Source organism: Pezoporus wallicus, unplaced genomic scaffold (genome assembly GCF_028554395.1).
Source record: "Pezoporus wallicus isolate ANWC-B61680 ecotype Strahan unplaced genomic scaffold, APGP_CSIRO_Pwel_v1 scaffold_3294, whole genome shotgun sequence".
In the NCBI taxonomy this organism is placed as follows: Eukaryota; Metazoa; Chordata; class Aves; order Psittaciformes; family Psittacidae; genus Pezoporus; species Pezoporus wallicus.
The window spans coordinates 5,272,119-5,300,017 of NW_026635478.1; the positions used below are offsets into that span (position 1 = coordinate 5,272,119).

Sequence of the window (27,899 nt, forward strand, 5' to 3'; positions counted from 1 at the left end):
GAGGATACAGTGGAATATTAAGGTGTGTCAGTGTGTAAACCGTTTCTCAGAGATATGAGTTTGAACCTGCTGATTCAGGCTAAGGTGTATCCTTACCATAAGGTGCATGCTCTGATTTTCCCCCTTGACAGCAGCTAAGAAAGAGCAGTATTTTTAGCTTTTGCTTCTTTCTTTACTTAACAGTAGTTCTTCATTTGTGGAAGTGAGCTTGGGCCTGTCATAGTCTGGGAATCTGCTTCAGTGACAGTTGTGGATGCAGCTGTGAACTCCTGTTGCTGTCTGGCATTTATCCCAGGGCATTCAGGAGACCATGGACTTCACATAGGCAAGTACTGTTTTCTGGAAACTTTCCTGAAACTTGTTACAGCATATATCCAGGGATAGGTGGCTATGACAGAAAGGATTAGGAAAATGAAGAACTGGGAAAGTCCTTCAGGTAATATGGCTAGAGCTGCTTTCCTATGTGAAACTAGTTATAAGCCCACATTCATACAACATAATCTGAGTTAATAATAGTAGCTCTAAGACAAAAATACATATTGTCAAAGAGCACATACATGCTGAGAGGAGCAGTTATAGACTGAAATGGGCTTTCTCTCCTGGGAATTCCAACTAGTCTGCAGTGACCTAGACACTTTCTGTTTGCTCTTACAGAATAAAACCAGGAGAAAAATAATTCACTTAAATTATATATCTTTATAATCCTTATTCAACCTCATCCTTTTTTTTATTTTTTTTTCCATACAAAAAGCAGCAGGGACTCTGTCCAAATGGATACCTATTTGCCACGGAGTGATAGTTTTGCCTCATGATGAACTATGTGCCAGTTACTATGAAGATCTACATTGGTAGGATGGATTAAAAATAAATGGCCCATTTAGTGTGTTGTACAAATTTCTCCCAAAATAATAGCAGTGGTCTTGCCTGATGTGCAAATAGGGCCATTGTCCTAAATGGGTTGCTTGCTAAACCCCACTTCCTTACAGGTGCTGCCAGGAAAATATAAACAACAAATGGATGAGACTTCAGACTGACAGCTAGAGACAAAGGCTGCTGTCAGAGGCACAAGGGTAAGGGCTTGTCTGGAGAGTCCCTGCCTGTCAGCCACGTAAGATGCAAAAGTGTATTTTGTTTGCATACAGTCATTTAGCCTGATGCTGCCCAACAGTTCCCTTGATTATAAGCTACTTCCTGTTTTAAAAGGCAAGAAACTAGTTCTTTCTTTGAAGATGAGTGCTTGGTCGAGGCTTTTGAGTTTTCCCAGTTACAACCACAGCTCTTTCACTGAAATCTGGACTGTTGTCAAGGGAAATGACTGCTCATGCCAGGGCTTCAGAAAGGTATGGGCTTCACAGCGCAGATGCTGGTTTCCTTGACCTTCCCTGATTTTGGTTGAATTGGAGCCAGGAATGGCAAGTCTCCAATAGCAAAAGCAGGCAAAATAGCCTCACATGTTACAAATATTGTTAGCTGAGCAGGAGGCAGGACAAACTAATGTGAATGGCTCACAGCATTAGGTACAAACCAAAGAAAGAAGAAAAAATCCACACAACATAGCTTCTGCACAGGATTTCATATGATCAGCTACAGCAAAACACAACCTAAAACTTCAGATTTATTGCCTTACATGCTATTTGAAAAGACAGAAGGAAACAGCTTAAAGCTAAAGTCCCGTTCAATATTGCATCCTTTTTTTTTCCCAAGATTAATAAAATAATGGACTTCTTGTAAAAGCAGGAAGCTTCTTAGACTAAATTAAATATATAGCACATTTTTTTGAAATTATAGCTTCTTTTTATTCTTTGGGGGAAAAAAGGACCTATAACTAAATGGGGTATATTCTCTGAAGCCGCTGCCCAGCCTTTAAAGATTACATACTGCAGTCTAAGTTTCTACATTGCTAGAAAGATTTTCCTCAGCCAAAGTTGCAAAAGTTAACATTTGATATACCTAATGCAATAGGACATCACATTCCTTCCTGTTGAATGTATGGCTTTTCAAGCCCTATTCCGACCTGATTAATATGTGGACATCTATATGGGAGTGTCCCTGCAGCTAAATAACATGAGCTTGAGAAACAATTTTTTCCAAAATGTAGAGCTTGAAGTAGTGCAGGGAAAAGATGGTTAATGACCAAGAACAGCCATGACAGCATTCCTTGGTACTTTACACTGAATGTTGGTGTACATGTCTTTTACTGAGTAAGACTATTGCAGTAATTTCTGGTGTGTTGTCCACACACATCAGGAGGTCCATGGGTTACCTGAAGAGGATCTACAAAAGGGAACTAAGAAAGACAAAGGCAATATCTGTGAACAAGGATCCTAAAAAAAACCCAACAGATGAAAAAATGGTGCTATATATTATTAAGGTGCCTCCAAAAGGACTAAAGCACATTATGGAGAAAAACAATTTGTACTGGGGAATGAGTAGTCAGACAAGGAGAAAGATAGGAAAGCTTTTAATGGGCTTTGCCTCTACTCTGTCATCAAAAGTGTTAATTCCTGTTAATCCAGAACACACAACATTGGTCTCGCTATCCAGAAATACCACAAACAACTTCTGAAAAATCTTAACGAAAGTCAGTTATGCAAACATTTCCAAACAGCTGTTCTTTTACACCAATTGACACAGGAAATTTCTAGCTCAGTTACAGTTTTAAGGAAATCTTTTGGCTTACGCTTCCTCCTCACTGAGATGCTCTATGCAAAGGATATTCTGGTTATTGCTTGTTCCTGGCAGGTGCCTCTCACAGGCTGAAATCCTCTGTTGTATCTCCCAGGGAGGCTTTAGGAGGCAGCTCTTGGTTTCCTGCAGCGCTCTCAATTTCTGTGTGTGTGATTCTGCAAGAGGAAAAAGCTATTTTTTCCCCAAATCCTGTGTTGATCTCCAGTACGCTTGGCCTTCAGAGATCTGCAAGAACAGCTGAGAACATTGCAGGCTGCAGTGCAGGGGAGTAGCAGCTTCCTGAGGATACTGCAAAGTCTGGTCCAGACAGTGAGGCTGCAGCTGCCTGACTGCGATCCAGTTCTTAAAAGCCCCATCTTGGTTATTGCCTTCCCTGAATAGGAGACTAATTTGCTAACAGCTTTGCTCTTATGTGCTTTTTTTTCCACGGCTCTGGCTACATGGCTGTAATTCATAGCCTGGACACTTCAAAGGTGTAATTTCCTCTTTTTACTCCTGCAGTACTCTTGATCTATGTCTAAGAATCACGTTCTCCCTGCAGACTGGCAGGATGGATGGCCTGTGAACTTGGCCTCTTGGGATGGAAGAAACCAGTGGAGATCAGCATCAGCAAACAGGCAAAAGGGAATTTGTCAGTGTCATGTCCAGCTGTCCTTCCTGCATGGTGGCAGCAGAGGGGCAGAGAGGGCAACTGTGCAGAAGTTAACTGCTTGAATTAGGCACAGCTAATTCGTTGTGCAGACCTGAATGAAAGTCCTGATGTCTTGGTGCAGTAAATTGTTTCCCAGCCCACTTCATACACGTGTCTCTCACATACACATGCAGTAAATGCTGGATTGGAGTCTCTTACCAGCCTTGCCCTTTACCTGGACTTCACACACTGATGTTTCTCCTCCTTCCTTAGAAGTAAGAAAAGGCCTATACAGAGAAGATCTGTGACAGTGGCTATTTTTCCATTTTCTCTTACTCCAGCACCCTTTGAGAAGCCTAGGAAAAGACTGGTGGGACTCTTAAGATACTCCCACTCCTTTTGCCAAGGCAAGAACTTGCCAAGGCAAGCCTTTGTACTATTCTCATATATGGCTTTCATGGCAATAACATAAGTTGGGGGGTATGTGACATTCAAAGCCCTCTGTGGTCAGCCCTGCTGACCACAAATAAATCAATTTGCTATCAGAACAACTAGGAAATTTCATTCCTTCTTTCTGCTCTCTTCAGATTCAGGTAGGACAGCTGTCCTGTGGTTGTTTCTTCAGGCTTTCTGTGCAACTGTGAGCTACAGAAATAAATCACTGTAAGGGACAGGTGGAATACAAAGTCACACCACTGCAAGCAATCTTACTGTAGTACGGAGCTGCTCAAACACTGAACTATAGTTAGGACCTCAGCATGGAGAGCAAAAATGAAAGCAGAAGTATGCTGCCTCCAAGGGGCTTGCCAAATAATCTTCTGGTTCAACCTGAAAGGGAGGATCTTGCTGCGTAGGAGCTGGATACAGAAAGCACTGCACATGCCCATGTGCAGCTTTTCACCCTTGCAGGCAGCTGCAGCACCTCGGTGTGTGCAGTGCAGGTGGGAGAATGACATTCTAAAGCCTTCCCCTGTGCTTCAAACAGCAGCGCTGCCTCTGCCACAACCCCGTTCCTGCCCATCCATGCTCACTCGGAAACCACTGTGCTGGGAAGCTACTTCTTCCTAGCTGAGATCCTCTTACGATAATGTCCGTGTGTTGTTGCTTGTGGTATAGGTCAGTAGTAATGACTCAGACCAGCCCTTCACTTTCCTTCCTCTTGTTGGCTAGACACAAAATCCAGCCCACAGACAAATTAATCTGTCCCATGCACCAATAAAGATGATTCCCTGTTAATTAACAAATTGCACACAAAAGTCCCTGGCTTGTATTAACAGACTCTTGAGTGCCTGTGAAATCAAGCACTTAAAAGTTCAGGAACTCTGCATTCTCCCTGCAACCTTGACATAGGGTTTGTGGGTTTTGTTTTGACTATTTTGGTGGATATAATTACATATAATAGTGTAACTTCTAATGAAATAAACGAAGTAATTTTTCATCAGCTTTTTTTTTTTTTTTTTTTTTGTAGGGGAGGACAAACAAAGCTGAAATGTGCCTTGCTCCACATTCTGTGTCTTCGCATGCGAGGAGTCCTTGAGGTGGAGATCTCCAAGCCTCTATATGTAATAACGTAGTGCCCCCTGTTGGGAAGCTGTTCCTGACTGTCTCCCGGCTGTGTTCAGGTGAGATGCCATTAACACAAATACTAGACTGTTTCACGTGATCCTGTACACCGATGAAGTCTGTATAGCATCAAACCAATAGGTTTAAAAACACACCTTTTCCTCCCTCAGATATTTTTTGTTGGGCTCAGACAAGCAGTTGCACTGGGTGCCTATTAAAGCTTTCTGTGAGAGTGTTCAAGAAAGATCTACTGGTTTATTATAGTTTCAGCTTTTTCAAAGCAAAATCTCTGTGATTTCAGCCACAGGAGACGAGAGCCCCTCATTCAGCTCAAGGCATAGAAGTCAAACTGGCTCACATCAGCAGGGAGATGCATGGGGCTGCAGACTGGTTGTTTACTCTGGATCTGTGGTGGTTTCTGTAGCCCAAAGAAACAGTCCTCAGTCTTTCCCTAGACAGAGAGAGGTTGTCAGGCACAGGAAGCAAATCCTACCACCTGGGATACCCTCTCCTGTAGTGCAACAATTATTTCTCCCATTCCTGACAGCAACAGGAGAAACCTCTTTTCTATGGATTTTACCTGATCCCTCTTCTTCCCCTACACTGCAGAAGCAGGGCCAAGGTTGGCCCTTTTATCTCCCACCCATCCTGCCACCCTCATCACGCAGTCCTAACCATACCCTCACCCTACTACAAAAATTGCAGTGAGATTAATGCTATGGTTCTCCACTTGCGTGGTGTTGGCCCAGGATAACATCCCTTGTCAGGGTCTACCTGGAGAGCACTGCCCTGGTCACATTAATTTTCTGCGTGACTGAACCCTTACTGTAACCGAACTCTCACCGAGTTTCTGATCCTTAATATCAGTGACCTTGCTAGGTCTTGAAATGCATATTCTTTTTGGCCCATGGTAACACAAGACCAAAACCCAGCTAGGCCACTCATGGTGGCTTTTGTGAAAACCCTAAACTTAATATGAATCCTATAATGGCCCACAAATTTAATAACAGAGAATGAGGTTATTGAAATCACCTTCTCGATGGTGAGGTGGTATAAAACCCATTTTATGCCAGAAGAGGGTTTCCCCATGCCCCTCACTCACCTCAGTCATGGAAAACGAAACCTTTCCCATATGATGGGCTGTAAATATGGATGTGAGCTTGCAGAGAAAAATACAACAGTCCACATTGGGGTGAGGAAGAGTTGTTTGTCTGGAGTTATGATTCTGTTGTTGGAAGGGCAGACTGAAGAAGGATTGTTTTCTATGAGCACATTTTTCATGAAGTAAGCTTTTGTCCTTAACACACAAAAGAGCCCTTTTTTGTGATTCACACTGTGTGGTATTTTTAGTTTTCTTTGCATTTAATTAAGAATGGCACAAGAATAATACTGAAAGTAAAACATAAAAGCAGAGTGACCCTATAAAAAGAGTGGGGTTTTTACCTTAGAAAAAACACTTGCTACATTACCTTAGAGGCTTAGATTGTAAACTGGCTGAGGTAGAGACCATGCGCTTGTCCTGTGTTGGCCATACATTTGTCACAGCCAGAGTCTCTTCTGTCTCTTCTGAAATTTTCACATCTGCTGGTGAATTCCAAAGCATCTAAGAGAATAAAAAATCAAAGACCAAAGACAACGAGTTGCTTAAGGTTTAGCTTGTCAGAGCTATAAGGTGGTAGACATGAGATCTAGATATTCGACTTCTGTCAAAGGACAGAAGTTGAGGGAAACAAATCCTTGTAAGGTCTTAATGTAGCCTAGGATCTAAAGTACTTACAGGGTACAGCTAACAGTGACTAATGAAGTGCAAATAATGATTCATAATAACTCCAGAGTATGTTGTACCATGCTTTTTCAGAACAGAGCGAGCATAAAGTTACCTTCTTTCCTGTTTTGGGCAGGTGCTTTCTTTGCTTACCCAGCACCCAGATAGCTTTCTTAACACCCCAAAGATGCCATTTGCTGTCCTGCTGACTTCACTCAATCTGCTCCTTTTTTTTATCTCTTTCTCTATCACCACTTCAGGGTTCCCCCTTCCCTGGACCTCCTCCTCCCTCATTAGTGATTCTCACAGAACCAACACTACCTCCCAAGGCCTATCTTCTTAATAGCATACTCACACCCAGCCACTTTTACTCCACTGCACTGAAGCACTGTCAGATTGTTCTCTGAAGTGTCTGGGGTTGTGCCACATATTCCCTCCAAGACTCCCAACAGTGGCTTAGATATCTTCACTTTTATCCCATCTGTGGGGCAGGAGTGCCTGTCTTGCAGGACTCACAGCACACCATTCAGGTGTTGATTTCTTGCTGCGGTGTGTACATTGATGCTGAGTAAGGGATGAATTCTGGCTCCAGCTCTTCCCACACGGAGTACCCAGATCAGGCTTCCCTCCAGTGTGAACCAGCTGATGCTGTCAGGTCAGAATTCCTATCAAAACCCTTCCACATTCACAGAACCTAAGGGGTTTCTCTCCCATCTGGACCCTCTGTTGGTGAATGTAAAGGTCAAAGTGTGTTAATTTTCGTACGAATTTTTAGATGATATGTCTCCTTACTTTCAGCTGGGGCAACACTATCAGCTGGAATAGAGGGGGTAAAAACTCATCAGATATGATTATTCCCTCAAACATTGCATGAAGAACAGCATTTATGAGGATGAAAGCCATGAACCAATACACGTAGCACTGTGCCTGAGCTCACAAGATATGTGTATATCAAAACACTGATGAGACAAGTGTCTCACCAGATCACCCAAATCTCTATAAGCCAGAGCCACCTAGCTCTACCAAGCCTATTTAGTCATTCCATTGTCATTGCAGTTTACTTCCCAGCAGAGGGAATGACTTGGCAGTGTCAAGGTAGTTTACATTATCTGCATGGGATGGACTGAGGATCACCTCCTCGTATTGTCCAGGGACTGCCAGCAAGCTGCCGAGTCAGCTTGTAGCCCTAGCCAGGTGTGCCACAAGCATTAGCTGGCTGGCTAGCCAAGCTTTTCAGTTACTTACTGGGAGTGGGATCATTTGGTGGTGAAAGGCCAGACTGAACTCAGTATCTGATTACACAATTAGCATTAGACACCCATGCAGCATCTCAAGAAACTCCCCTCTATAATTCTGTGTCCTTTAGGTAATGCAGCTAAGATGTCCAAATGGACTGGGAATGTCTGCGTGCCTCAGTATACTCTGTATGTTGGGATTATTCTGCACCATGATGGGTATCAAAAGAACCACGCAATCTGGTTTGTCCCAGTGCCTGAGGTATCCTATGGCCCCATAACCTCAGATGGTGGAGAAATAACTGCAGGCATTTCAGTAGAAATAACAGTGCCTGAAAGAACACAAAAGTGGCCAGTGCTTCTCTGCAGGACACAACCCTGCAGGCTGCTACGTGTGAGCAGGAGATAACAGAGGAAAAGGGTTGGTAGCACGAAGGAGGTGCGATAAGGTAACTCATATGACAGAAATAGTGCTAAAAGACCTTGCTGGTATTTACCTGCCCCAGAACTGCAAGGCAATTTCTTTGAGAGGAAAGATCAAAGTTTGCTATCCAAATGTTATTTTCAACTTAAATGCTTGCATTTGTAGCAGTAAACTCAGGATTTGTAAGTCCAAATGCTGAACTTTTTATTTATCACCCATATATTTAATGATCCACATGATATGTATGGATAGACGTCCACTTTCCAAAGTCTGAGAAATAGCACGGTAGTCCATTCTTTACTGAGAGCACAGTGATGTCTGATTAACTTCTTAGAGGTTCTGGTGAAGTGGGTTTCACAACCTCCCCAGCTAGTAATCTATTGCAGCTCTGCCTTACTCAGAGACAGCTTTTGCAACATCCAGCCGTTTTCTTTTTTCCTTTCTTCTTTTCTTTCCTGAAAATTAAACCAGTTAGATCTTACCTTTGTCCTTCTAGCAACGCAATCACTGCCTCTCTTCACAACAACCTCTCATGCACTGCAACTGCATTATCACGTCCTGCCCTCCTTCCAGCCATTTCCTGTAGACTCAACAAACCCAGTTCTCCCGCTTCTTCCCAGGGACTGTTTTCCAAACCTCTTATCTCTGCAGAGGTGCTCACTGCCTGGGCCAGCTGAGCTACTTGATGTTGCCCTGTGTGGTTTCAGTGGTGGCTTCCTGCTTCACTCCACCCTGTAGCCTGCCATCCGGGCACCCTGTTTCACAGAGTGGGTCTGGCCTGCTGGGATGGGATGGGGTGGGATGGGATGGGATGCCTGCTGGGGCCGGGCGAGGATGCTGCGTGGGTGCTGGGGCTCTGCTGTGCCAAGTGCTGGGAGCATGGGTGCCAGGCCCCTGGGCCCTGCTGAGCGCAGGAACCAGCATGTGCAGTTCACTCCTCTTCCCTGCCAGGAAGTGGCCTCCTTGGCTTACGGGCTCATCCTGGATTCCCAGGTTCAGAAAAGTCACCATCTCTCTCCTCAGCTGCTCTCAGATCATAGGAGCACAGAACGGTTTGGGTTGGAAGGGACCTTAAAGATCATCTCATTCCAACCCCTGTGCCACAGGCAGGGACACCTTCCACTAGACCAGGTTGCTCAAAGCCCCATCCAACCTGGCCTTGAACACTGCCAGGGATGGGGCAGCCACAGCTTCTCTGGGCAGCCTGTGCCAGCGCCTCACCACCCTCTCAGTAAACAATTTCTTCCTAATGTCTAATCTAAATGTACCCTCTGTCAGTTTAAAGCCATTGTCCCTTGAGCTTTCACTACAGGCCCTTGTACAAAGAGTCTCTGCATCTTTCTTATATGTCACCTTCACATATTGAAAGGCCACAATAAGGTCTTCCTGGAACCTTTTCTTCTCCAGGCTGAACCCCAACTCTCTCACACTGTCTTCAAGACAAGTTAATTACATTTCTGATTAATTTCTGGTAATTCTCTTGGGAGGCAGAGTTCCCCATGTTCTGTGGTATGTAAGCATTTGAGGAACTCCTAGAGGGAGCAGGCTACAAAACCCAGTCCTCTCTATCTTAAGAGCACCAGCTTCCAGGTTCATTTGGAGTTGGCATAGCCCTACATTTAGCTCTTTGACAAACCTTGTATCAGCTACTTCAGTAGACACTAGTGGAAATCCTGGTCATGTGCAGCATTACAGAACTAAATCTTTACTGTCTGAAGACCTCAAGCAGCATATAGTTAGCTTTTTATTACCAATGTTCCCATTAATACTTTATTAGAGAAGTGGCACATTCTGCTGTTGGTTATTAGCACTCCCTCTTCCCAGCAGCTCTGTCCCTCCCAGTAATCCTTATGTCCTTCCCACATTCCCAACAGATTCAGTGTCCCTAAACCAAATATTTTGATCTGCTGCCTGGACAAGATATGACATAAACTGCCAAACAACATGGATAAGGGCCAGTCTCTCCCTGCTGATCCTCACATGGGGGTACCAGTGAGAGCTCTCTGCTGTACCCATCTGCTGATCTCTGGCTATAGGAACATGCTCATTTTTGATTCTTCTATGTGCATGTTAAATTTGAAATGAGCCAGTTCATCCCTAAGTGACTGATGGGGGACTGACAGTGTGTTAAAAAAGCCTTACTTCCTCAAGAAACTACAGAAAAAAAACTTCCATGAGCCTGTCAAAAGTATATCATAAAATTGATCCCCAAGTCTGAAAATACGTATTTTAATAAAGATTGGATAGAGCGTTTGAACTGCCTTCTGATTTTGAGACTTCTGTCTCACTCTGAATATATCTAAGTGGAAAGCAAGTTTAGGATGAGCAGACTGACCCTGTGTTCACAGGGAAGAGGGGGTAGGAAAACACTTTTTCATTCTTTTTTCTCATTTCATCCAAAACCTCTTGAGGGGAGGGGTGGGATAGAAGAGCTCTGCCTGCTTGCTGCAGCAGCTCTCGTTAAATGCTTCTCTTGAGAAAGCTGGAAAAGGGCAGGTAAGCAACCAAAGGCATCAGGCAGAGCTATTGTTCTCCTTCCATCAAGGGCCTGCTTCCTTGGGGTAGTTCCTGCAGAAACTGGGGGGTGCATTTGAGGCAGGCAATCGGGGGAAGACTGGGGGTGGTGTTTGTTTGCTCACGTCTTAGTAGCTGCAGTATGGGTGTCTTCACCTAGAGGTGTTCAAAAACCATGTCACAAGGCCGTTAGTGACATGGTTTAGTGGTGGACTTGGCAGTCCTGGGGTAATAGTTGGTCTTGATGATCTTGAAGGTCTTTCCCAACCTAGATGATTCTATGACTCCATGATTCTACAGTTCGGGCTCCCTTTACAGTCATTGGAGAGAAATGGACACTGTTAGGCAGTGATTCATCTGGCCTATTTTAGATGTTCACCTTACGAGTAGGTGAATCATGCCCTAGAAATGCTTCTTGAATATTTGAATAAGGAGCTTTTCTTGTTTTGTTCAGTGACTTATTCTCAGTTTGTTATATGCACAATGTCTTCCTTTTAAGTAATATTTTTTAATTCTCTTCATTTTTAGTAGAGAGTTAATTTTTACTCAAGATTTTTTACTCAAGATGAGGATGTGCTGATAAGACATCTTTCTCTGAGAGCTGGGGTTTCAAAAAATCAGCAGTTTCACTCCTGTGGTTTTGTGGCTTGTCTCTGTAAAGGGTGCGTGAAATAGAAATGATGAAGTATTAAGACCAAAGAAGATAGAAGCCCAGAGGGGAAAAGGATGAGCAAGTCAGAATCTGAAAAAACACAGTCAGGAAACACAGATGATGTGGTTTCTGTAAAAAGCCTGTTTGTTCAGTTAGAGGGGAAGGGAATTTGTGTATGCATACCTGCAGTTTAATTAACTGTAGGAATCACTGTGTATATGCAAAAGGGCAGATTTTTTTTTTTTTTATAGACTACCCAATATCATATTATTATATTGGACACTATACAATGTAGAGATATACTATGACAGATTTTATGTGTCTCTGTGTGTGTATATATTGTTGTAGACTCCAAATCTCTCTGCATAAGGTGGCAGAGGAGCTTGACAGAGAAGGATCTGTGTGTGGAAAGTGGAAAGCGATGGAATAAATGATTTTTTCATTAACTCCAATGATCCAGCTAGGTATTCAGGTTTTAAAGTTGCATTTCCAACCTTCCAGTGTAGCTAAGAAATACTTGGAGATGGGACCTAGCTTCAGAAACGGTCCCCAAATATAAAGATGTCTGTCTGCAGAGGTTAACAGTGACTCTTTTCAATTGTCTGAATTTTCCCTCTAGATCCCTTCTGCACCAGGGCAGCATGTGCAACAGCACATCAGCAGCTGCTGTATTTTGAAATCACTATGGAGGGATGCTGTGCTATTGCTCCAGCCCCTCTGAAGGGGTCAAGAGTTTGGTGTTGCTTTCTCTTATCTTCTTGCTTTTTCTTGTTTCTGGTTTATTCAGTCAGCATAGGGTCATTCAAGTAGTAACATGGGAAGTGGTTTAACTCAGGTGGAACATACACCTGAGCTCTAATTCATGTTCCTATGTAAACATGGTTGTCTCGCAGCCACAGGCCAGGATTAGAGGTGCTACATCACAGACACTTTATTCTCTCTATTGTATTTGCTTTGCCTCCCATTGAGCTGTTGTCAAGAGCTACCAATGAGCTGCATTAATTGTTCTTTCTTATGTGTGTTTGTATGAAAGCTGTGTTTTAAAGTATGTCACCTAAAATGTGGTTGTATAAAATGTGTTTATAAACTTGTTTATAAACTTTACTTATGAAAAGGGTTATAGACTGAAGTATAAAAGACTGGTTGGCAGTCTTGGGTAGTTGACAGAACTTCATTTACGATAGATAAATGCATTGTTGTTACTCAAACTAAGCAGCATTCAAGCTATTCATGGAATGGCATTCATCTTTAATAAATATTTTACATAATACATGCAAGTTATTCATGGAATGGCATTCATTTTTAATAAATATTTTATGTAATGCTGACCGCTTGGGACTCCAAGGAATTAAGAGTCTGTAACAGCGTGGTCTGTCATCTTCCTTGATTTTGATCTCAGTGCTATAAAAGTGGTTGTAATGGGTAGTTTTCAGTTCCAGACCCCCTGAACATTTCCAGTGTATTGGTCAACTGCTGTATAGCACATGCAAGCCTATTAATAGATCTTCGCTTTTCCTTGTGACCTTTCATAGAGTCCTTAGTACTTGCTTTAATGCACACCCCCTAAAAGTCAAAGTGGCTTCTATTTTGGGTGGTATAGGATGCTATTTTAAAACATAATACAATTGGGGGTGCTTTCCTTGTTGCAGTTACAGATGGCAAATCACCCTGGACCCTTCACGAGTTCAAACGCTAATCTTTGGGAAGAGCGAGTGCTGGAAGCCTGGTTAAGAAGCTGTGGGGCCATTTATCAGCTGTGCTGACGCTTAGCTTTTGCTGGAGGTAGGTGTGGGGCATAGCAAGCTCTGGCCAGGACGAGCAGAAGATGTTTTACATACTGAGACATGGTATAAAATGTGCTTTTTAGAATTATTTACAATGAATTAATTGTAAGAATGAATAAGGTCATTGGTATTTAATCTGAGGTAGAGTTGTGAAACTTCAGATGACTGTGCAGGAGTTTTAGGTTGCTGTGATGACGTGTTTCATCCAGGGCTAAGCAGCTCTTCTAGGCAAAACATGTCTTTGTGGTTACAACTTTTCTTGTATTTCTTCTTGCTTATGTAGAAAACTTGTATGTGTAATAATTTGAAAAATTGAAAGACTTTTAAAATTTCATAAATAAAATGCTTGCTTCATAAAATTTCTCAATGAAAATATAAGTATTTGATTAATTATAAATACAAATGTATAAATGTGTAATTAGAAAGCAATGCAATGGTCCATTCTCAATTGTTTTATCTCTGTAAGAGGAAGGAGTATTCTGAACTGAGTTTTGTGGTGGCTGAGTTTACAGTAATATTATGTGCAACATTTTGGTTTATACTGCAGGGCAGGGGCAGGAACACTTCTATTTTTTAATGTTGTGTTTTAATGCTATGGATAATTCACAATGCTTTCTTTTTGTACTTTTCTCAGTTGATTGTGCCTAATGCATTCATGTCATGAAATAGGTGTATTATGGTGGGATGAGACCTTTGCAGCATGAAATAGGGTCATAAGTATTTTAAATCTGACCTCTAGGTTTGATAAAAATCTTAGATCAGGTGTTACCCACAATGGTAATAATATATAACATACAAAGCTGAGCTTTCACTCCTTCTATCAACTTTATAATTACAATGTTCTTAAGGGTTTCTTGCTTTCAGAAAAAAAATCTACCTGCTGTTTGTTTGCAAAGGAAAATGTGAAATTTATGAATGAAATGGATCATAATAAAGAATGGGAAACAGACCAAAATGCACCATGCAGCCTAAGATGGGTTACAGTTTGATTGTATGATCTTAAAGATCTTTCCAGCCTAAATGATTCTATGATGGGTTGGGTATTGTTTGTTGTTTTCTCTTGGGTTTTTTGTGGTTGTTTGTTGTTTTTTTGGGGGGTGGGTGGGTGTTTTTTCCCCTTGGTTTTAAAATATCAAATTTTCCCCATTCCACTTCTGTTTTTCCCATTGCTGACGAGACTGGATTGTTAATCTAAACCTGCAGAATGTTATTTCTCTGCTAGGTGCCAGGTGACGTCCCAGCGTTTGACCTGTGCAATACTGGAAAAGACCACAGGAGGGGTGTTGCAGCAAGGTCTTCGAGGTGCTTCATCGGAAAGCTGTGTGGTACTGATGGCTGACGCTGGGTCTGGAAGAGTCCTGGCAAAAGTCCGTATCAACTCTAGCTAACCCATTAGACTTTAATTTTGTTATATGAGGGCTTAATTAGGTCTCTTGTAGTAACTCTAGAGCGCTCACGTAAAGCTAGAGAATGACCCCATGTAGTCATTAGAACCCACAAAATACCTGTGTGAGTCAAAGAACCTTACCCAAGGAAGGGAAAACTCTTCATCCACAAGTAATTTCTAAACGACTTTGCATGAATGTGGGTAAATAACTCATTTTTCCTTGGCAATTTCTAAGAAAAGTCATGGGTGTCTGCAGTTTCTCTTAGACTAAGAAAATAGGTGCTGCAGCTGATGGGAGGGTCTCTGCTGGAAGATAATGGGCCATTGGAAAAGATGGTGAGCAGAGTGCTAAGCACACACTGCGCAGCAAGGAAATAGCTGCCACATATTTCTGGCACCAGCCATTTGGGGTTTAATGCTTTTTTGTTGCTGGAAGAACAGATAGAGCCTTAGGCTAGTGAGGTACGCATTAGGTGTGACTCCTACTCATGATTGTTTGAATTGACTTCATTGTAAAACTTTTCAACTTTTATTTTCAATTGATAGGATAAATCAAGAGTTAAAACAAAATGGGATTTTATTAGACTCAGCACATTACCTGGGAAAACATTCAGGATTAGGCCAGCCTGCTTTATCCTGCAGGTAAAAGGACCAATAGATCCTCCTGTATGGTTTTAGCAGCACCTAAATGTGCTGCTGGCACTCCATAAAATGGACACAGCCAATTTATTCCTCTGGCCTAAAAGTAATTCTGGGCTGGTTTACCTTTGTCTGTCAACCTGGTTTCCTGAGTACCATTTTCCACCCCCTTTCCATTCAGTATCTGTGACAGGGGCTGTGGCTCCATGTTACAAATTCTTCTGCAGTTTAAGAGCTTCCCTTTTCAGTTTCAACCCTCTCCACATTCCCCTCCCGTGTTCCACAGCTGAATGCTGTCTTAGTTACAGTCACTCAGTGGTCAGTGTAACTGCCCTGTTGTAAATAGTTCCCTGTTGAACCACATAGGGAAAGAATGGATGCTGATGTGCTGTTGCTCGGAGGGAGGAAGGATTAGTTGGGGTTAGGTAAGGATAGAAAGCTTGCTGCTGTAGCTATTGCACCATAGAGTTCACCTTCAGAAACACCAACATATTAAATAAAAAGATGCCTCATGTTTTCCCTTTTAATCCCATTTTGGGCCTGCTAAATCCATAATAAATCACCTAAAGAACAGGGGATCACCTTGGATGCCTTCTGCATTAATGCCTGCAATCAGTCCAGCCCCCAGATAACTGCCATGCCAGTTTTCTGCTTTGTCTGTGCTCCGGCTTCTCCCACCTATCTGTGACTGAGCTCTTAGCATGATATTTCCCTTCTGGCTCTGCCCAACCAAGACTCCAGCAGCCAGGCAAACAGTGGCATTCCTGCTACTCCTGTGCTTGCTGCAAGACCTCTCTCCCAAGAGACAGGCTGCATTTCTAAAGAGATAGCATACCAGTATTCCTCATAATTTTTTCATTATCTTCTTGGGAAATCTTTTTCTTAACAAGAGATGAAATCATGGGGTTTTCCATATGCTTTTTTTCTGCAGTTTCAAAAGCAAATGCTGTAGGAGGTCAGGTGTTTTGCTGAGCCACCATTGCTGTGGCATTTCTTCTTTGGCTGACAACTTGACATACTGAGTGGAATCTAGGCAGAAGTCACTCCTGTTGCATGAAGTGGTGGTGAAACACCGGTTTCCCAGTTCTCAACGTTGCCCAGAGAGGTGGTGGATGCCCCGTCCCTGAAAGCCTTGAAGGTTAGGTTGGATGAGGCTCTGAGCAACCTGGTCTGGTTGAAAATGTCCCTGCTCATTGCAGGGGTGTTGGACTAGGTGACCTTTCAAGAGTCTTTCCAACCTTAGCTATTCTGTGATTCTATAAATCATTTCTGTACTTGTGCCTTTTTGTGGAACAAAGTCTTCATCTAACAGTATTTCCATCATTCTTTTCCCACATCAGCAATTGCTCATGCACTCTATTGGAGAAGCATGTCATATACCCCAGCAAGTTATTTTAATTGACTAAGATGTCTTTTTTTTTGTTGTTTCTGAATAAATCTCTAGATTGTTAATTATACTTTTCATCTTTAAATTATGCTTCAGAATTACTATCTTTTTATAGTGGTCAGTAAATACCATATGTCTCAGGCATGTTATTTGACCATTATATAATGTGCCAGCAGGAGCTGGCTAACTGGAATTTAAGCTTTGTGTGTGTGTGTGCATTTTGGTATAGTATCACTACATAGTATAAAATTAGCATTTTGGTCCACTGAGTCCAACTCTGGACCCATGCTTAGGTTCTGGCAGCTCTTTTATTTTTCCCTCAGCATTTTGCAGTGGAACAACTTCCCTCCCTTTTTCTTTCAGTCTCTGCCTCCAAGACCACAGAGGCTTTTGTCACTTTCACGAGCTTTCTATGAAACCACGAATCAAAACACATGGTCCATCACATACGCTCCCTCTGACATGTTTTCACCGAGTCACTCCTCCAACCAAGGTGAGCGTGCCGCAATACTGTACTCCAGGCAGAGGACCTAATTAACTCCCCACTTCTAGGTGCTGGAGGATGTGCCAGGTTTCTGTTTTTAACCTGCTACTCCAAATACAAAGAGAAGATGCTTTTCCCAAAGCAGGCAAGATAACGCCAGGGCAACAATCCCCATAAACACAGGAGGACATCGGCCCTGACTCCCCATCCCTTATGCTGTCTGTCAGAGCATGCCACTGGGGAAAGACAAAAGGAAGTAGGAGAGAGCATCCCAGCGGCAAAAAGCTCAAAGAAGGCAACAAAACCCAGAATCTTATGTTACATCAAACCACTTGCACCAAGAAAAATAAACTTCCAGGTTAGGGCAACAGCACATGAGAGAAAGCCAAGCTGCCATTTGGCTTGAAGGGCTTTTCTTTGTTTATCCAACCTGCAAGTGTCTAAAATGTGTACTAGATGGAGGAAGGGAGCAGGAAGAGAGCTTGAAGCAGGCAGGGTTACCTTGAGCCCCAGGGTATGAACCTGAAAATACCAATGTTTTGCAGAGCAGAGAAGGTGCCACTTACATTTTGTGCCGCAATACTTAGCATTTCAAAGCAAGCCACATGTTGCTTTAAAATACCAGTAGATCATCTCTAGAGCATTTTCTAAACACATTTTGCACACGTCCTGATAACTGCTCATGGCTGGTGTCCAAACAAACTACTCAGATGGCAAACTTTGATCTCTGCAGGACTTGACATTTCAGCACACAGGCTGGCAAAACAACAAGCAGGTAAGCAAGGTATGAGAACTCCTCTCTACCTTGCAGACCAGCAGACTTGTTTAGACTCCCTGCATTCAGCTTGCCTGGATTCACTGAGAAAGGTGCAGCTAAACCAGGCACAATGCCATCTCATTTCCGTGGCACAGACTTCTGAAGTTCCCTAGGCCTTATTTGTTGCATAAGGAGTAAGGCAGGTGGCTGTAGAGAAGCTGAAATGATTGCTGCTGGGCATTTAAAGCAATCATTCATGATTGCAGTTTCCCATTCGGTACCAGTGATGATTAAATGCAACTAATCTAAGCCTCTCCTCCCTTTCCCTCAAACATTTTTTGCCTGTCATACTGACACAGCTGTTTGTGTGTCTGTACAGTGGATTGGATCACAAACTGATCTGGCTAAAAATAACCAAGGATAGAGTGGAGAACTATTACTCTTTATCCACTGAAGCTTTCCAGTCTGCCTCATGATGCAGTTGCACACACAGCTGCACTGTCACAGAACAGCAAGGGAGTACTAGTACTTTTTAGAAGGGCATGTAGCGACAGCAGAAGGGGGAATGGCTTTAAAGTGAAAGAGGGGAGATGTAGATAAGACATTTGGAAGAAATTCTTCACTATGAGGGTGGTGAGACACTGGCACAGGTTGCCCAGAGAAGCTGTGGCTGCCCTGTTCCTGGCAGTGTTCAAGACCAGGTTGGATGAGGCTTGGAATGACCTTATCTGTGGAAGGTATCCCTGCCCATGGCAGGGGCTTGGAACGGGATGATCTTTAAGGTCCCTTCTAATCCAACCATTCTACGATTCTATCAGTAAATGACCAAGAGGACTCACAGAAGAGGTGAGGAGGGGACAGTCATGCTGACTTGGAAAGAAAAGCAGGGGGAACCATAGCCTCAGTGGGATGAGCTGTGTAGTACAAACCCGGCAGCTTCACTCCCCAAAGATACTTAGCAAGAGATGAGCACTGATTCCAGCTGCATAATGTACATTTGAAAAGATTAATTTCCTGGTCCTCCTCTGGAAGTACTCCTTGTGTGCAAAAAAAAAAGGTGGATTTCTGTTTAATGCATTTTTTCCTGCTTTCTCTTAACTCCTTGCTGCTCCCCTGGAGCTGTCGTTTCATGAAGTGGACTGCATGGTGGCAATACCAATTTGAGGAACTGCTGAGTTCTTTACATGTTTGTTACCACACGCCCCAGACTGCAGTTTTCCCTCCCTTGTGCCAACCCTGCTGTTTGTGGAGCTGTGCTGAGTGCTGGATCAGGGAAGCAATCCGAGTTAAAAATAGCCCAGGGTGCCTGGGGATGGCAAGTGCTTCAGCCATCCGATGTAATCTGCTGTCACAAGTCAGCGAGAGCTGCTTGCAACTGCAGGAAGACATGAAAGCCCAGCCTCGGAGACACCTATTTGCTACAAGAAATACAAACTTTTCAGCCAGCTGAAGGACCCTTATGAACGGCGAGGCAGGAATGAATCCTTTACTCGTGCTTGTAAGGGACAAGAGAGCAAACCTCACTGTGCACAGCTGCCATCAGAAAACCTCTTCACACAAGCCTCACTTCAGCAGTTCTTCATATGATGAGCTAATGGCAGTGTATGCTATTCAGCTGATGTATATTGTTTATTCTGTGGGTTAAGAAGGAAGTTACCATGGTTTTTTAAGTGCTGTAAGGGTACTGCAGCTATGGGGCTGTGCTAGCACCAAGGAAGAGAATAGAAGAGTATTCTTCACAGACATGAATTTATCAGCATCATGGTACAAAGTGAAGTACCAATCTGTACATGTGTTCCAGAAGAACACCTCTTCTCAACTCTAGCAAAATAATACCACTGCTGTGATGCACCAGCACTAACCTACATGAGCCCAGCAGCAGTGACATGATTTTCACCTATTCATAGGCTTGGAGGGGAGCATATGTAATTATTTATTCTCTCATATTACAAGCCAATACATGGTGGTTTTTTTTCTGGCTACTCTTTTTGGATCATGACTCCTGGGTTGAGTGTTTCTGAATACCAGTCATTTCCTTTTCCTGTCCCTTCTACTTCTGACTTGGCACTTCACTGCTTCCCTCTCCAGGAATGCCGCCGCTGGTTTGCTGGCTGGCTTGAGCACTACGGCAAAGAAGGTGAAGCATCAAGAGCCTCCGAACCTGAGGAATTTCAGGATCTTCTCAAGTTACTTTTCTTGAGAAAGGAATTCACCCTTCGTTCACATACATTAGTGGTGCTGTACACACTGAGGTGGAAGATGCAGTTGAAACCCACAATTACATTAACATTAGCAGCTACATTAGCCATATGAAAGCAAGTGCCTCAGGCTTAGGGCAGGATGTGGCTGCCCTAAGGCAAACTGAATGCTTTCACACCAACCTCTGAGCTTGGAATAGGCCTGAGACATAACATCACTGTCAACCATGCCAGGTTCCTCCTTAGATTTCAAGGGCCCAGAACAGTTACCATTGTATTTTGCCACCTTCTTTCACCTTTCTAAGAACATGAGGACTCATGTTCAGTGATTTTAATTCTTTTCTCTGTACACACAATGAAAAAATGTTACATTTGACCCCTTTGCCCCCTGCATTCCCGTTGCTGCTTCCTTCTTGTCATAACTATTAAAATATTTTTTATTATTTTTTTAAATAGAAGAGCTTGGGGCTCCTGCTTGACCCCAGGTTCACATAAAGGTTTGATCATATGTCGAATGAATTGGGAAGATAATTGCAATCTCTCTAATTCATACTATATGCAAACTCTACTTTTTGTGTTTTGCTTGGTATTTCTGTGGGCCTGAAGGCACAGAGAGAATTCAAAGGTCAGCTGTTAAAGAAATCAGGCAGGAAACGGAAGGAGTTGACCAGCAGAGGCATCTTAAGAACAGTGAGGTGCAGAGTTGTGGGAAGCAACTTCTCAGTCCCTATCCTAAGATCTTCTGCTAAGGCTGGGAAAAGGCAAATCGAATTACACAGGCCTGTCAAAAGCTCTGCCTTCTGTAAAGGCAGATGCATGTTATACATGCTTTGGGCTGGTGTGGGGTAAGCAAGGAGAGACTGCTGTTTTGTGAGGGGAAACACTGACAGAATAGGGACACAGAGAAGCCTCCTCTGTGGTTCTCTGCCTAAAGATGACATCTGAACTATAGCTAAGTAGGGTTCAGCAGTACTGTGGTGAAGGTCAGCTTGAGGTAGAGACACGGCAGGCAATGGCCAAAAGCAACCTATGACCAGCAATCAGCAGCACAGTTGCAAGAGCTCTGGAAAGCAAAAAGCCCTAAGTCCAGATATGAGGGATCAATTATTTGGGGAGGGGGCCTGGAGAATGGTTACCCTTCTCCTATGCAGCTTTTACCATTTTCAAATCACCTTGTCTTCCCAGCAGCTTCAGGAAATCCAACTCCTCAGTCTTTCTTCCTAGCTGTCCATCCTATTTCAATCTCGTCTGCCTATCCTTTCCCTCACACGGTGGCCTGGTTCAACCACTTACCTTTGTGATGGCAAAATGACTTGTAACACCTTTACTTTGTGTTGTGCTTGCACTATTACCAGAGAAACCTCTCCAGGGAAGCTTTGTCAGGTATCAGACCAGCTGCATTCCCAAGCAGCTTACTTGGTCTGGCCTCCTGAGACTTGCTGCAAGTTCTGTGAGTAGCTTTGCTTTTTTAGAGCAAGGTTACTTCAGTCAATTCTTAGAGGCTGTGCACCCAAGGTGTGCTGTGATGTGGTAGAGTTATTTTGAGCTGCATGTCCATTACGGCTGTTCAACAAGTCCGTTGCAAGCAATGCTGACTTACATCCAGTCGGGCTGTGCTTTGTACAGCAATTGCCAAAGGGAAGGAAACAAAGGAGTTTGCATATCTTTGCACTCTCTGCATCCATGAAGATGTTTGGACCTGGTATGGCCTGCTTTAATCAATGGGTGCTTTAATTTACCCTTGAAGGGTTACTGTGTACTGTCCCACCCAACCCAGCATGTCTCACAGGTAGTTAGCTCCCTTCACATACAGATACCTCCATAGCAAGCCTCTTCATAGCTTCCCTTACAAAGTCAGGCTCTGATGCTCTCTAGTTCTTAGGCTCTCACATGTGAGAGCGTCCCTGTCATGTGAATGAGCATCCCAGACAGGCCAGGCCTCTGAGAAGAAAACCAGACATATATCAAAGTCCATTAGGACTGCAAAAGCAGTGTTATCAGGTGGATTCATGCATTTTCTACTAAGCAAGCTAGCAAGGACTTAAATGAGAAAAGGGAGGGGACAGTTGAGAGGTGTATCAGCCTACTTATGAGATATATCAGGTTTGGCATGGAAAGGATAAAAGTCTTTCAGAGTTTAGGATAAGCAGCAAAGCAGACTATTCCAGCAATGCCTCTTTGGGCCTCTGTTTGCTCCACCTCCTGAAATATCCTGTATTTCCCTTTTTTTCAGAGATGGGTACTGGTGCTGTTGTGTCTCTGGCTATTCAGATCACTGTTGTTGTGGGAAAGGGGAAACGTGGACAGAAAGAAGTTTGCTGTGCAAGCAGGAGCACTTTGTTTGATAGATCTCAAAAGTGCTTTAGAGATTACACATAAAATACTCCTAAAATTTTATTAAGCACACAAAACACACCCCTTGTCCAAGATCAAAAGCAGTTTGGTTTCCCAGTCATACACAGTAAAGAGCAATGTAAAAGAAGTTGTATTTCAGTCATCACTATTCAACATCTTTTTTTCAGCAGGGGACTGGAAAACTGGATGCCATACAACCCAGGTGACAGAACTAGTAAGATAATCTCAGACCAGCTGCAGCAATAATAGAACCAGGTTCATCTACCAGCAGCACAGTAAGGTTCTGTCACTTTCTCTCATAAAGGAATAGTGAGCACTGTGTGCCATCCTCTGGCTTTTCAGATTCATGCAGAAATGCTACATGAACATGAAATCCCATTCTAAGAATACCCCGCACCTCCAGATTCTTATTTGCATTGCACAGCAGCTCTGCTAAGTATATACTCATTCCTCTGTGAGGGACAACACGTTATTTCAAATCTGGTCCTGCCAGGGGCCAAGAAACTGATGCCAGAGAGGTCACTCTGGGGAGAAAGGAAGAAAAAAAGATGGGATAACAGACAACACGAGAGTGAAAAAATTTATTTCAGAGATGTCATTCATCCATTTGCCTCGGGTATTTCTAAAGTGCTATAGTTTCACTGCACTATCTAAGCACCATTAGCACAGCAGGAATTTACAGAGCTCCCTCAGCTGGCAGGAGGACCTGGGCACCCACTGGTGACCATGGGTCTGGGATGGAGTATGCTAGGGATGGCCTGCCGAAATTTTAATAGCCAATAAACTTTTTATTCCAGCTTTTTTTTTTTCCCCCGTGGTCTCCCACTATAATCCTAAGGGAGGAGATGGCTGGTAGAGCGCCAGTGAGCTGGCTGCTGTGAAAGTAAACCTTCTGGTTCTTCACTTTTTGCACATGCCCGTACCTCTGCCTTCTGAATTTGGCTCGAGTTTGTGCTGCCTATAAAGTGACTAAATTCCTGGAAGAGGAGGAACATACCCTGTAATTTCTGCAACAGCAAAGGATGGGTGGTGCCCAGATTTTCTTCTCCAGCTGGATGATCACAAACAGTAAAGAGCACACAGGCTAGGGGAAGTGAATTATTTCAGCCAAGTGACACTGAACAGGAAAAACTAACAGTGGCTGTGGAAAGGAACTCCAGAAATGTGCTTACACTGGTGAGCAATCCAGTCCTAAGCCACTAAGACTACTGCACTGGCAATGTGCTGTGAACCCTAAGGCCACTTTGATTTGGCATACAGTTTTAAATAAGTTCATAAAAATTAGAAATAAATGCATCTCCATCCTTTCACTTACAGACCACTGTTAAGTATACACAGCACTTCACAAAGCATGTAGAAGGAAAATAAATGCTCTGAAGACTGCTGTGAAGGCATGTTCAGAGGCAGCTGGCCTCGCCTTCTCAAATCAGTCTTGATGCGAGGGTTTCCCTTTGAGTTGAGGCCAACTATGTGCAGACCTGGGTTTGATTTCATTGATCTGCTAGAGCAATTACGTTCAGAATGCCAGAAGAAAAGCTTCATTCACAAGATTCTTTTCCCTGGCAAACAGGGCTTCTCAGCCAGTTTTAGTGCTGTAGATTTCCTTTAGGAAACAAAGTGGAATGGGACAGACACACATAAATTGATCAGTTCTACTGCTGGAGTGCAGCATAACCTTTCAATTTAGTTAAAAATGAGCCTACCAACAGAGAACTGTAGTATCCCTTCTGAAAGTCTGCTAGCAAATGATAATCTTGATGCTTCTGGAACCAACTAGATGACCATTAGTCACATTCCCAAACCACTTTCCAGAAGTGGGCAGAAATCAGTAAGTCATTGGTTTGAAGCTGTTCATAGAAAAAGAAAAAACAACAAACAAACAAAACTAAAAGCAAAAATGTGCATTTGCAAACAAAGGCTTTGGTTCCTGTGTAAACAAAGCCCACCCTATTTCTGAAAGCTCCTTCTACTTCCCTGAGCAGCTGCACATAAAGGTGCCTTGTTCCTCTAGGAGCAGCAAGTAATTTCATGCTCCCCTTACAGCTCCTTTTTATTAAACTATATGAAAGTAACATTTTATCAGCAGTTGAGTGTCAAGAAAGTGGCTTGGGGCTTACAGAAAGGATCCCTGCAGTCTCCTGGGGAGCAGCAAGTTCTGTAAGGCAAACCATCCACAAGCATCTGTGGCCAACAGCTGCTCAAATCCATGGATGTTCTTAGCATCTTTATTTCCTTCATCTCTTCCCCACCACAGCTCCAGTCTTTTCACTGGCTTCAGTCTGCAATCCTTTTTCCAGAGACCTACCGAAGCCATGAAACCAGTTGCAGGATTAGTAATGTACATCACAAAACCACAAACTTTTTTCTAAGCTCCAGCAGTCCTGGGTAAGCACACCAGTCCGTACCACCACTAAAACGACCAGCAGCAAAAGTCAAACATACAAACAATGTAAAGTGTTGCACTGCAATTCCTTGTAGTCAAAACCATGAGGGGAGGTGCATCCTACAACTGCCACCAGTATGTACCTGTGTAAAATGAGGAGGAAAATTACTATACACTGAGTGACATTTAGAAGTCATTACTTGCAACCATAGGAGCCAGAATTTTTTTTATAGATATATAAATAAAACAACTCAATTCTGGGTCTTATACACACACACACACACACACACACACACACACAAAGTATTCAGTGTAAAACTGAACGTTCTGATATGAAAATTCAGATGTTTTGGTACAAAACCTGTATCTCCCAGCTTCCTATTGATAAATGCAAGCATATACAGTATGTTTCGTGTTTTGAGAAGTACCGATATGGTGTACTGTTGTATAGCTGGTCATTTTTACTACTGCCATGGTTTGTGCACGCACGATTGCTCACATGAGAATGTGAAGATACACTTAGTATGAAAGCTAGTTTGTATGTATGCGAATACATACATATAGATGTTATCTACACACTCATGCACACACATACTGGTCAAAACAGGACTTGAGAAATACTGGTATGGAATCATGTCAGTCCTAGTACACTGTTATTCTGTTCCATTTTGCAACACAGCTTACACCAGCCCACTTGAACCATACAAGTGAACCCAAATTCTGCAGAATGAGGATGCTAAAAGCACAAACTCACAGGCGACCTCCATATGCCTATCGAGTTGTGTACTGCAATCTCAGCAGCAAGTATAATTCCAATTAATGTTTTTTAAAGTCTTCAGGTATGATAGCTTTCTACATCAGTTACCCACCAGTTCTGAGATTCCAGAACAGGCCATGCACCTATCCTACAGTCCCCTCATTCCTTCCATCCAAGCAGCATCTTGCAGAAAACCTTTCCAGGCATGCCTTCCTTCTCTGGTTCAGGGTATGTCTACATGCCCAAGGTGTGCTGAGGGGAAGAACAGGTGACTGAGATGAGCAACATGGGCCAAGGGCATTACTTTGGCCAGCTGCCTATATAATCCAGGGGCCCTGGTACAGTCACATCCTTGTCCACCCCTTGTTCCTTAGGCACATTTCAGACAGGCTGAGACCAGGAGCTACATCCTAGATCACTCCCAGACAACACCTAGCTGCCTACCACACCCTACCACACATGTACTCGCTGGTGTGAGACTAAGTAGGAGTTGCGACTGAAGCTCTTCCCACAGTGGGAGCACTGGAAAGGTTTCTCCCCGGTGTGGGTACGACGATGACGGATGAGAGTAGAGTTGTCACTGAAGCAGGTACCACACTCAGCACACTTGTAGGGTTTCTCCCCAGTGTGGGTGCGACGGTGCTGGACAAGGTGTGAGCGCTGGCTGAAACTCTTCCCACAGTCAGGACACAAGTATGGCTTCTCACCTGTGTGGACACGGCGGTGGATGACCAGCTTAGAGCTCTCGCTGAAGCACTTGTTGCAGTCAGCACACTTGTAGGGCTTCTCACCTGTGTGGAGCCGCTGGTGAGCAATGAGGTTGGAGCTGTCACTGAAGCGCTTCCCGCACTGTGAGCACTTGTAGGGTTTCTCACCTGTGTGGAAGTTGGCATGTCGGAGCAGGCCTGAGTTCTGGTAGAAGTTTCTCCCACACTTGGCACAGACATAAGGCCTCTCGCCAGTGTGGTTGCGCTGGTGCTGCACCAGGTGGGTGCTCTGGCTGAAGCTCTTCCCACAGTCCTTGCATTGGTATGGCCGCTCACCCGTGTGGACGCGCTGGTGCTGGATGAGGTGGGAGCGGCGGCCAAAGCTCTTGCCACAGTCGGCACACATGTATGGCTTCTCCCCAGTGTGGATTTTCTGGTGGCGGATCAGGTCGGAGCTGCGGTTGAAGCTCTGCCCACACTCAACACAGATGTAGGGCTTCTCTCCCATGAATGCCCGCTGGTGCACCACAGTCTCCTTACGCTTTCGGAAGCCACAGCGAGAAGTCTTCTCCAGCCCCGTGTCTGGGGAGGGAGGGTCTGGCCTCAGATGGGACACTTCCTGCTCACGGCCTGGAGAAGCTTCCCCTATGAAAAAGTCTGAAAGGGTCCCACAGCGCTCAGCTGCCTCAGGCCCATCTCGCTGGAGCTCCGCCTCATTTTCACTCATGCTCCCATCACCTACAGCGGCAGAAGAAGCCAAACACAACCAACACGTTTAGTCACAATCTGCACACCTCCCTTCTCTCCACCCAGCCTGGCCACCCCACACCTGTGCCTTCCCGCCTAGCCCGGGCCGGCCCTGCTGCTTCCAGGCGAGAGGCGAAGGTGTCAGGACCAGCTCCATCCTCCCTCGCTGCCACCCGCCACCCTCGACCGACGCGGGCGCTGGGGAGGCGGTGACGCCGCGCCAGCCCGAGGGGGCTGGGTCGGGGCACTGGAGGCCGAGGCGCTGGGCCAGGGGATGGGGCGCCAGGAGCGGGGAGGCCGGCAGTTAGCGGCGAGGCCTGGCGGCAGCACTCAACCGGCCCTCCAGAGCCCCGCAGCGGGGGCAGCACAGCCGGCAGCGCTGCGGAAACACCACCCCCCGCCCCGGGTGCACCCCGCAGCCCAGACCCCGGTGCCCCAGCTGCCCGGTCCCGAGGCCAGCGACCCGTCGTGCCCGCCTCACCTCCGCCCGGCGGCACGGCCCCAGCCCGACCCGGGGGGGGCGGAGGGGGCGCCGGGCACAGCCCCGGCTGGCGCGGCGGGGCCACCGGCCGCGGGAGGGGAAGTTCCCCGCGCGGAGCCCGCCCCGCCGGCACTTCCTGCGGCTCCCGGGAGGAGGCCGGTCGGCCTCTATGGTTGTAACCCTTCCGGCCCCGGCCCGCCCTGCCCTCCGCTCCTCACGGCGGCGGTCGGAGATTCCCCATTCCCAGCCGGGCGCTGGGCTGCAGGAGGCGATGGCATGCGAGGCCCGGCCTGGTGGCCGGTGGAGCCCCTCCCAGCCCGGGCGTCTGCCACCGGCCGCTCCCGAGCTGGGGAGCACCTGG

General features: G+C 44.7%; 1 protein-coding gene and 1 long non-coding RNA gene across 4 annotated transcripts; one reads left to right on the forward strand and one right to left on the reverse strand.

Moving 5' to 3' along the window:
- The first annotated feature begins 816 nt into the window (after nucleotides 1–816).
- LOC130608363 (uncharacterized) lies at nucleotides 817–12,749 on the forward strand. The gene is made up of 3 exons (XR_008974522.1): nucleotides 817–1,070; nucleotides 4,788–4,857; nucleotides 12,092–12,749. It is a non-coding gene; the product is annotated as an uncharacterized LOC130608363 (long non-coding RNA).
- LOC130608343 (zinc finger protein 239-like) lies at nucleotides 7,372–27,898 on the reverse strand. Of its 3 annotated transcripts, none has more exons than XR_008974517.1 (3): nucleotides 27,539–27,877; nucleotides 25,716–27,048; nucleotides 7,372–7,463 (listed from the first exon to the last, which is right to left on the reverse strand). XR_008974517.1 is itself a non-coding variant. In XM_057426214.1 (2 exons), the coding sequence occupies exon 2, from the start codon at nucleotides 27,035–27,037 to the stop codon at nucleotides 26,054–26,056; it is 984 nt and encodes a 327-aa protein (XP_057282197.1). In that variant the 5' UTR covers nucleotides 27,038–27,048; nucleotides 27,757–27,898; the 3' UTR covers nucleotides 23,147–26,053. The 3 variants fall into 3 exon arrangements, 1 of the variants encoding a protein (XP_057282197.1); XR_008974520.1 differs by lacking the exon at nucleotides 7,372–7,463 and adding an exon at nucleotides 14,641–14,902; XM_057426214.1 differs by lacking the exon at nucleotides 7,372–7,463 and having other exon boundaries at nucleotides 23,147–27,048; nucleotides 27,757–27,898.
- Nucleotide 27,899: the final 1 nt, after the last annotated feature.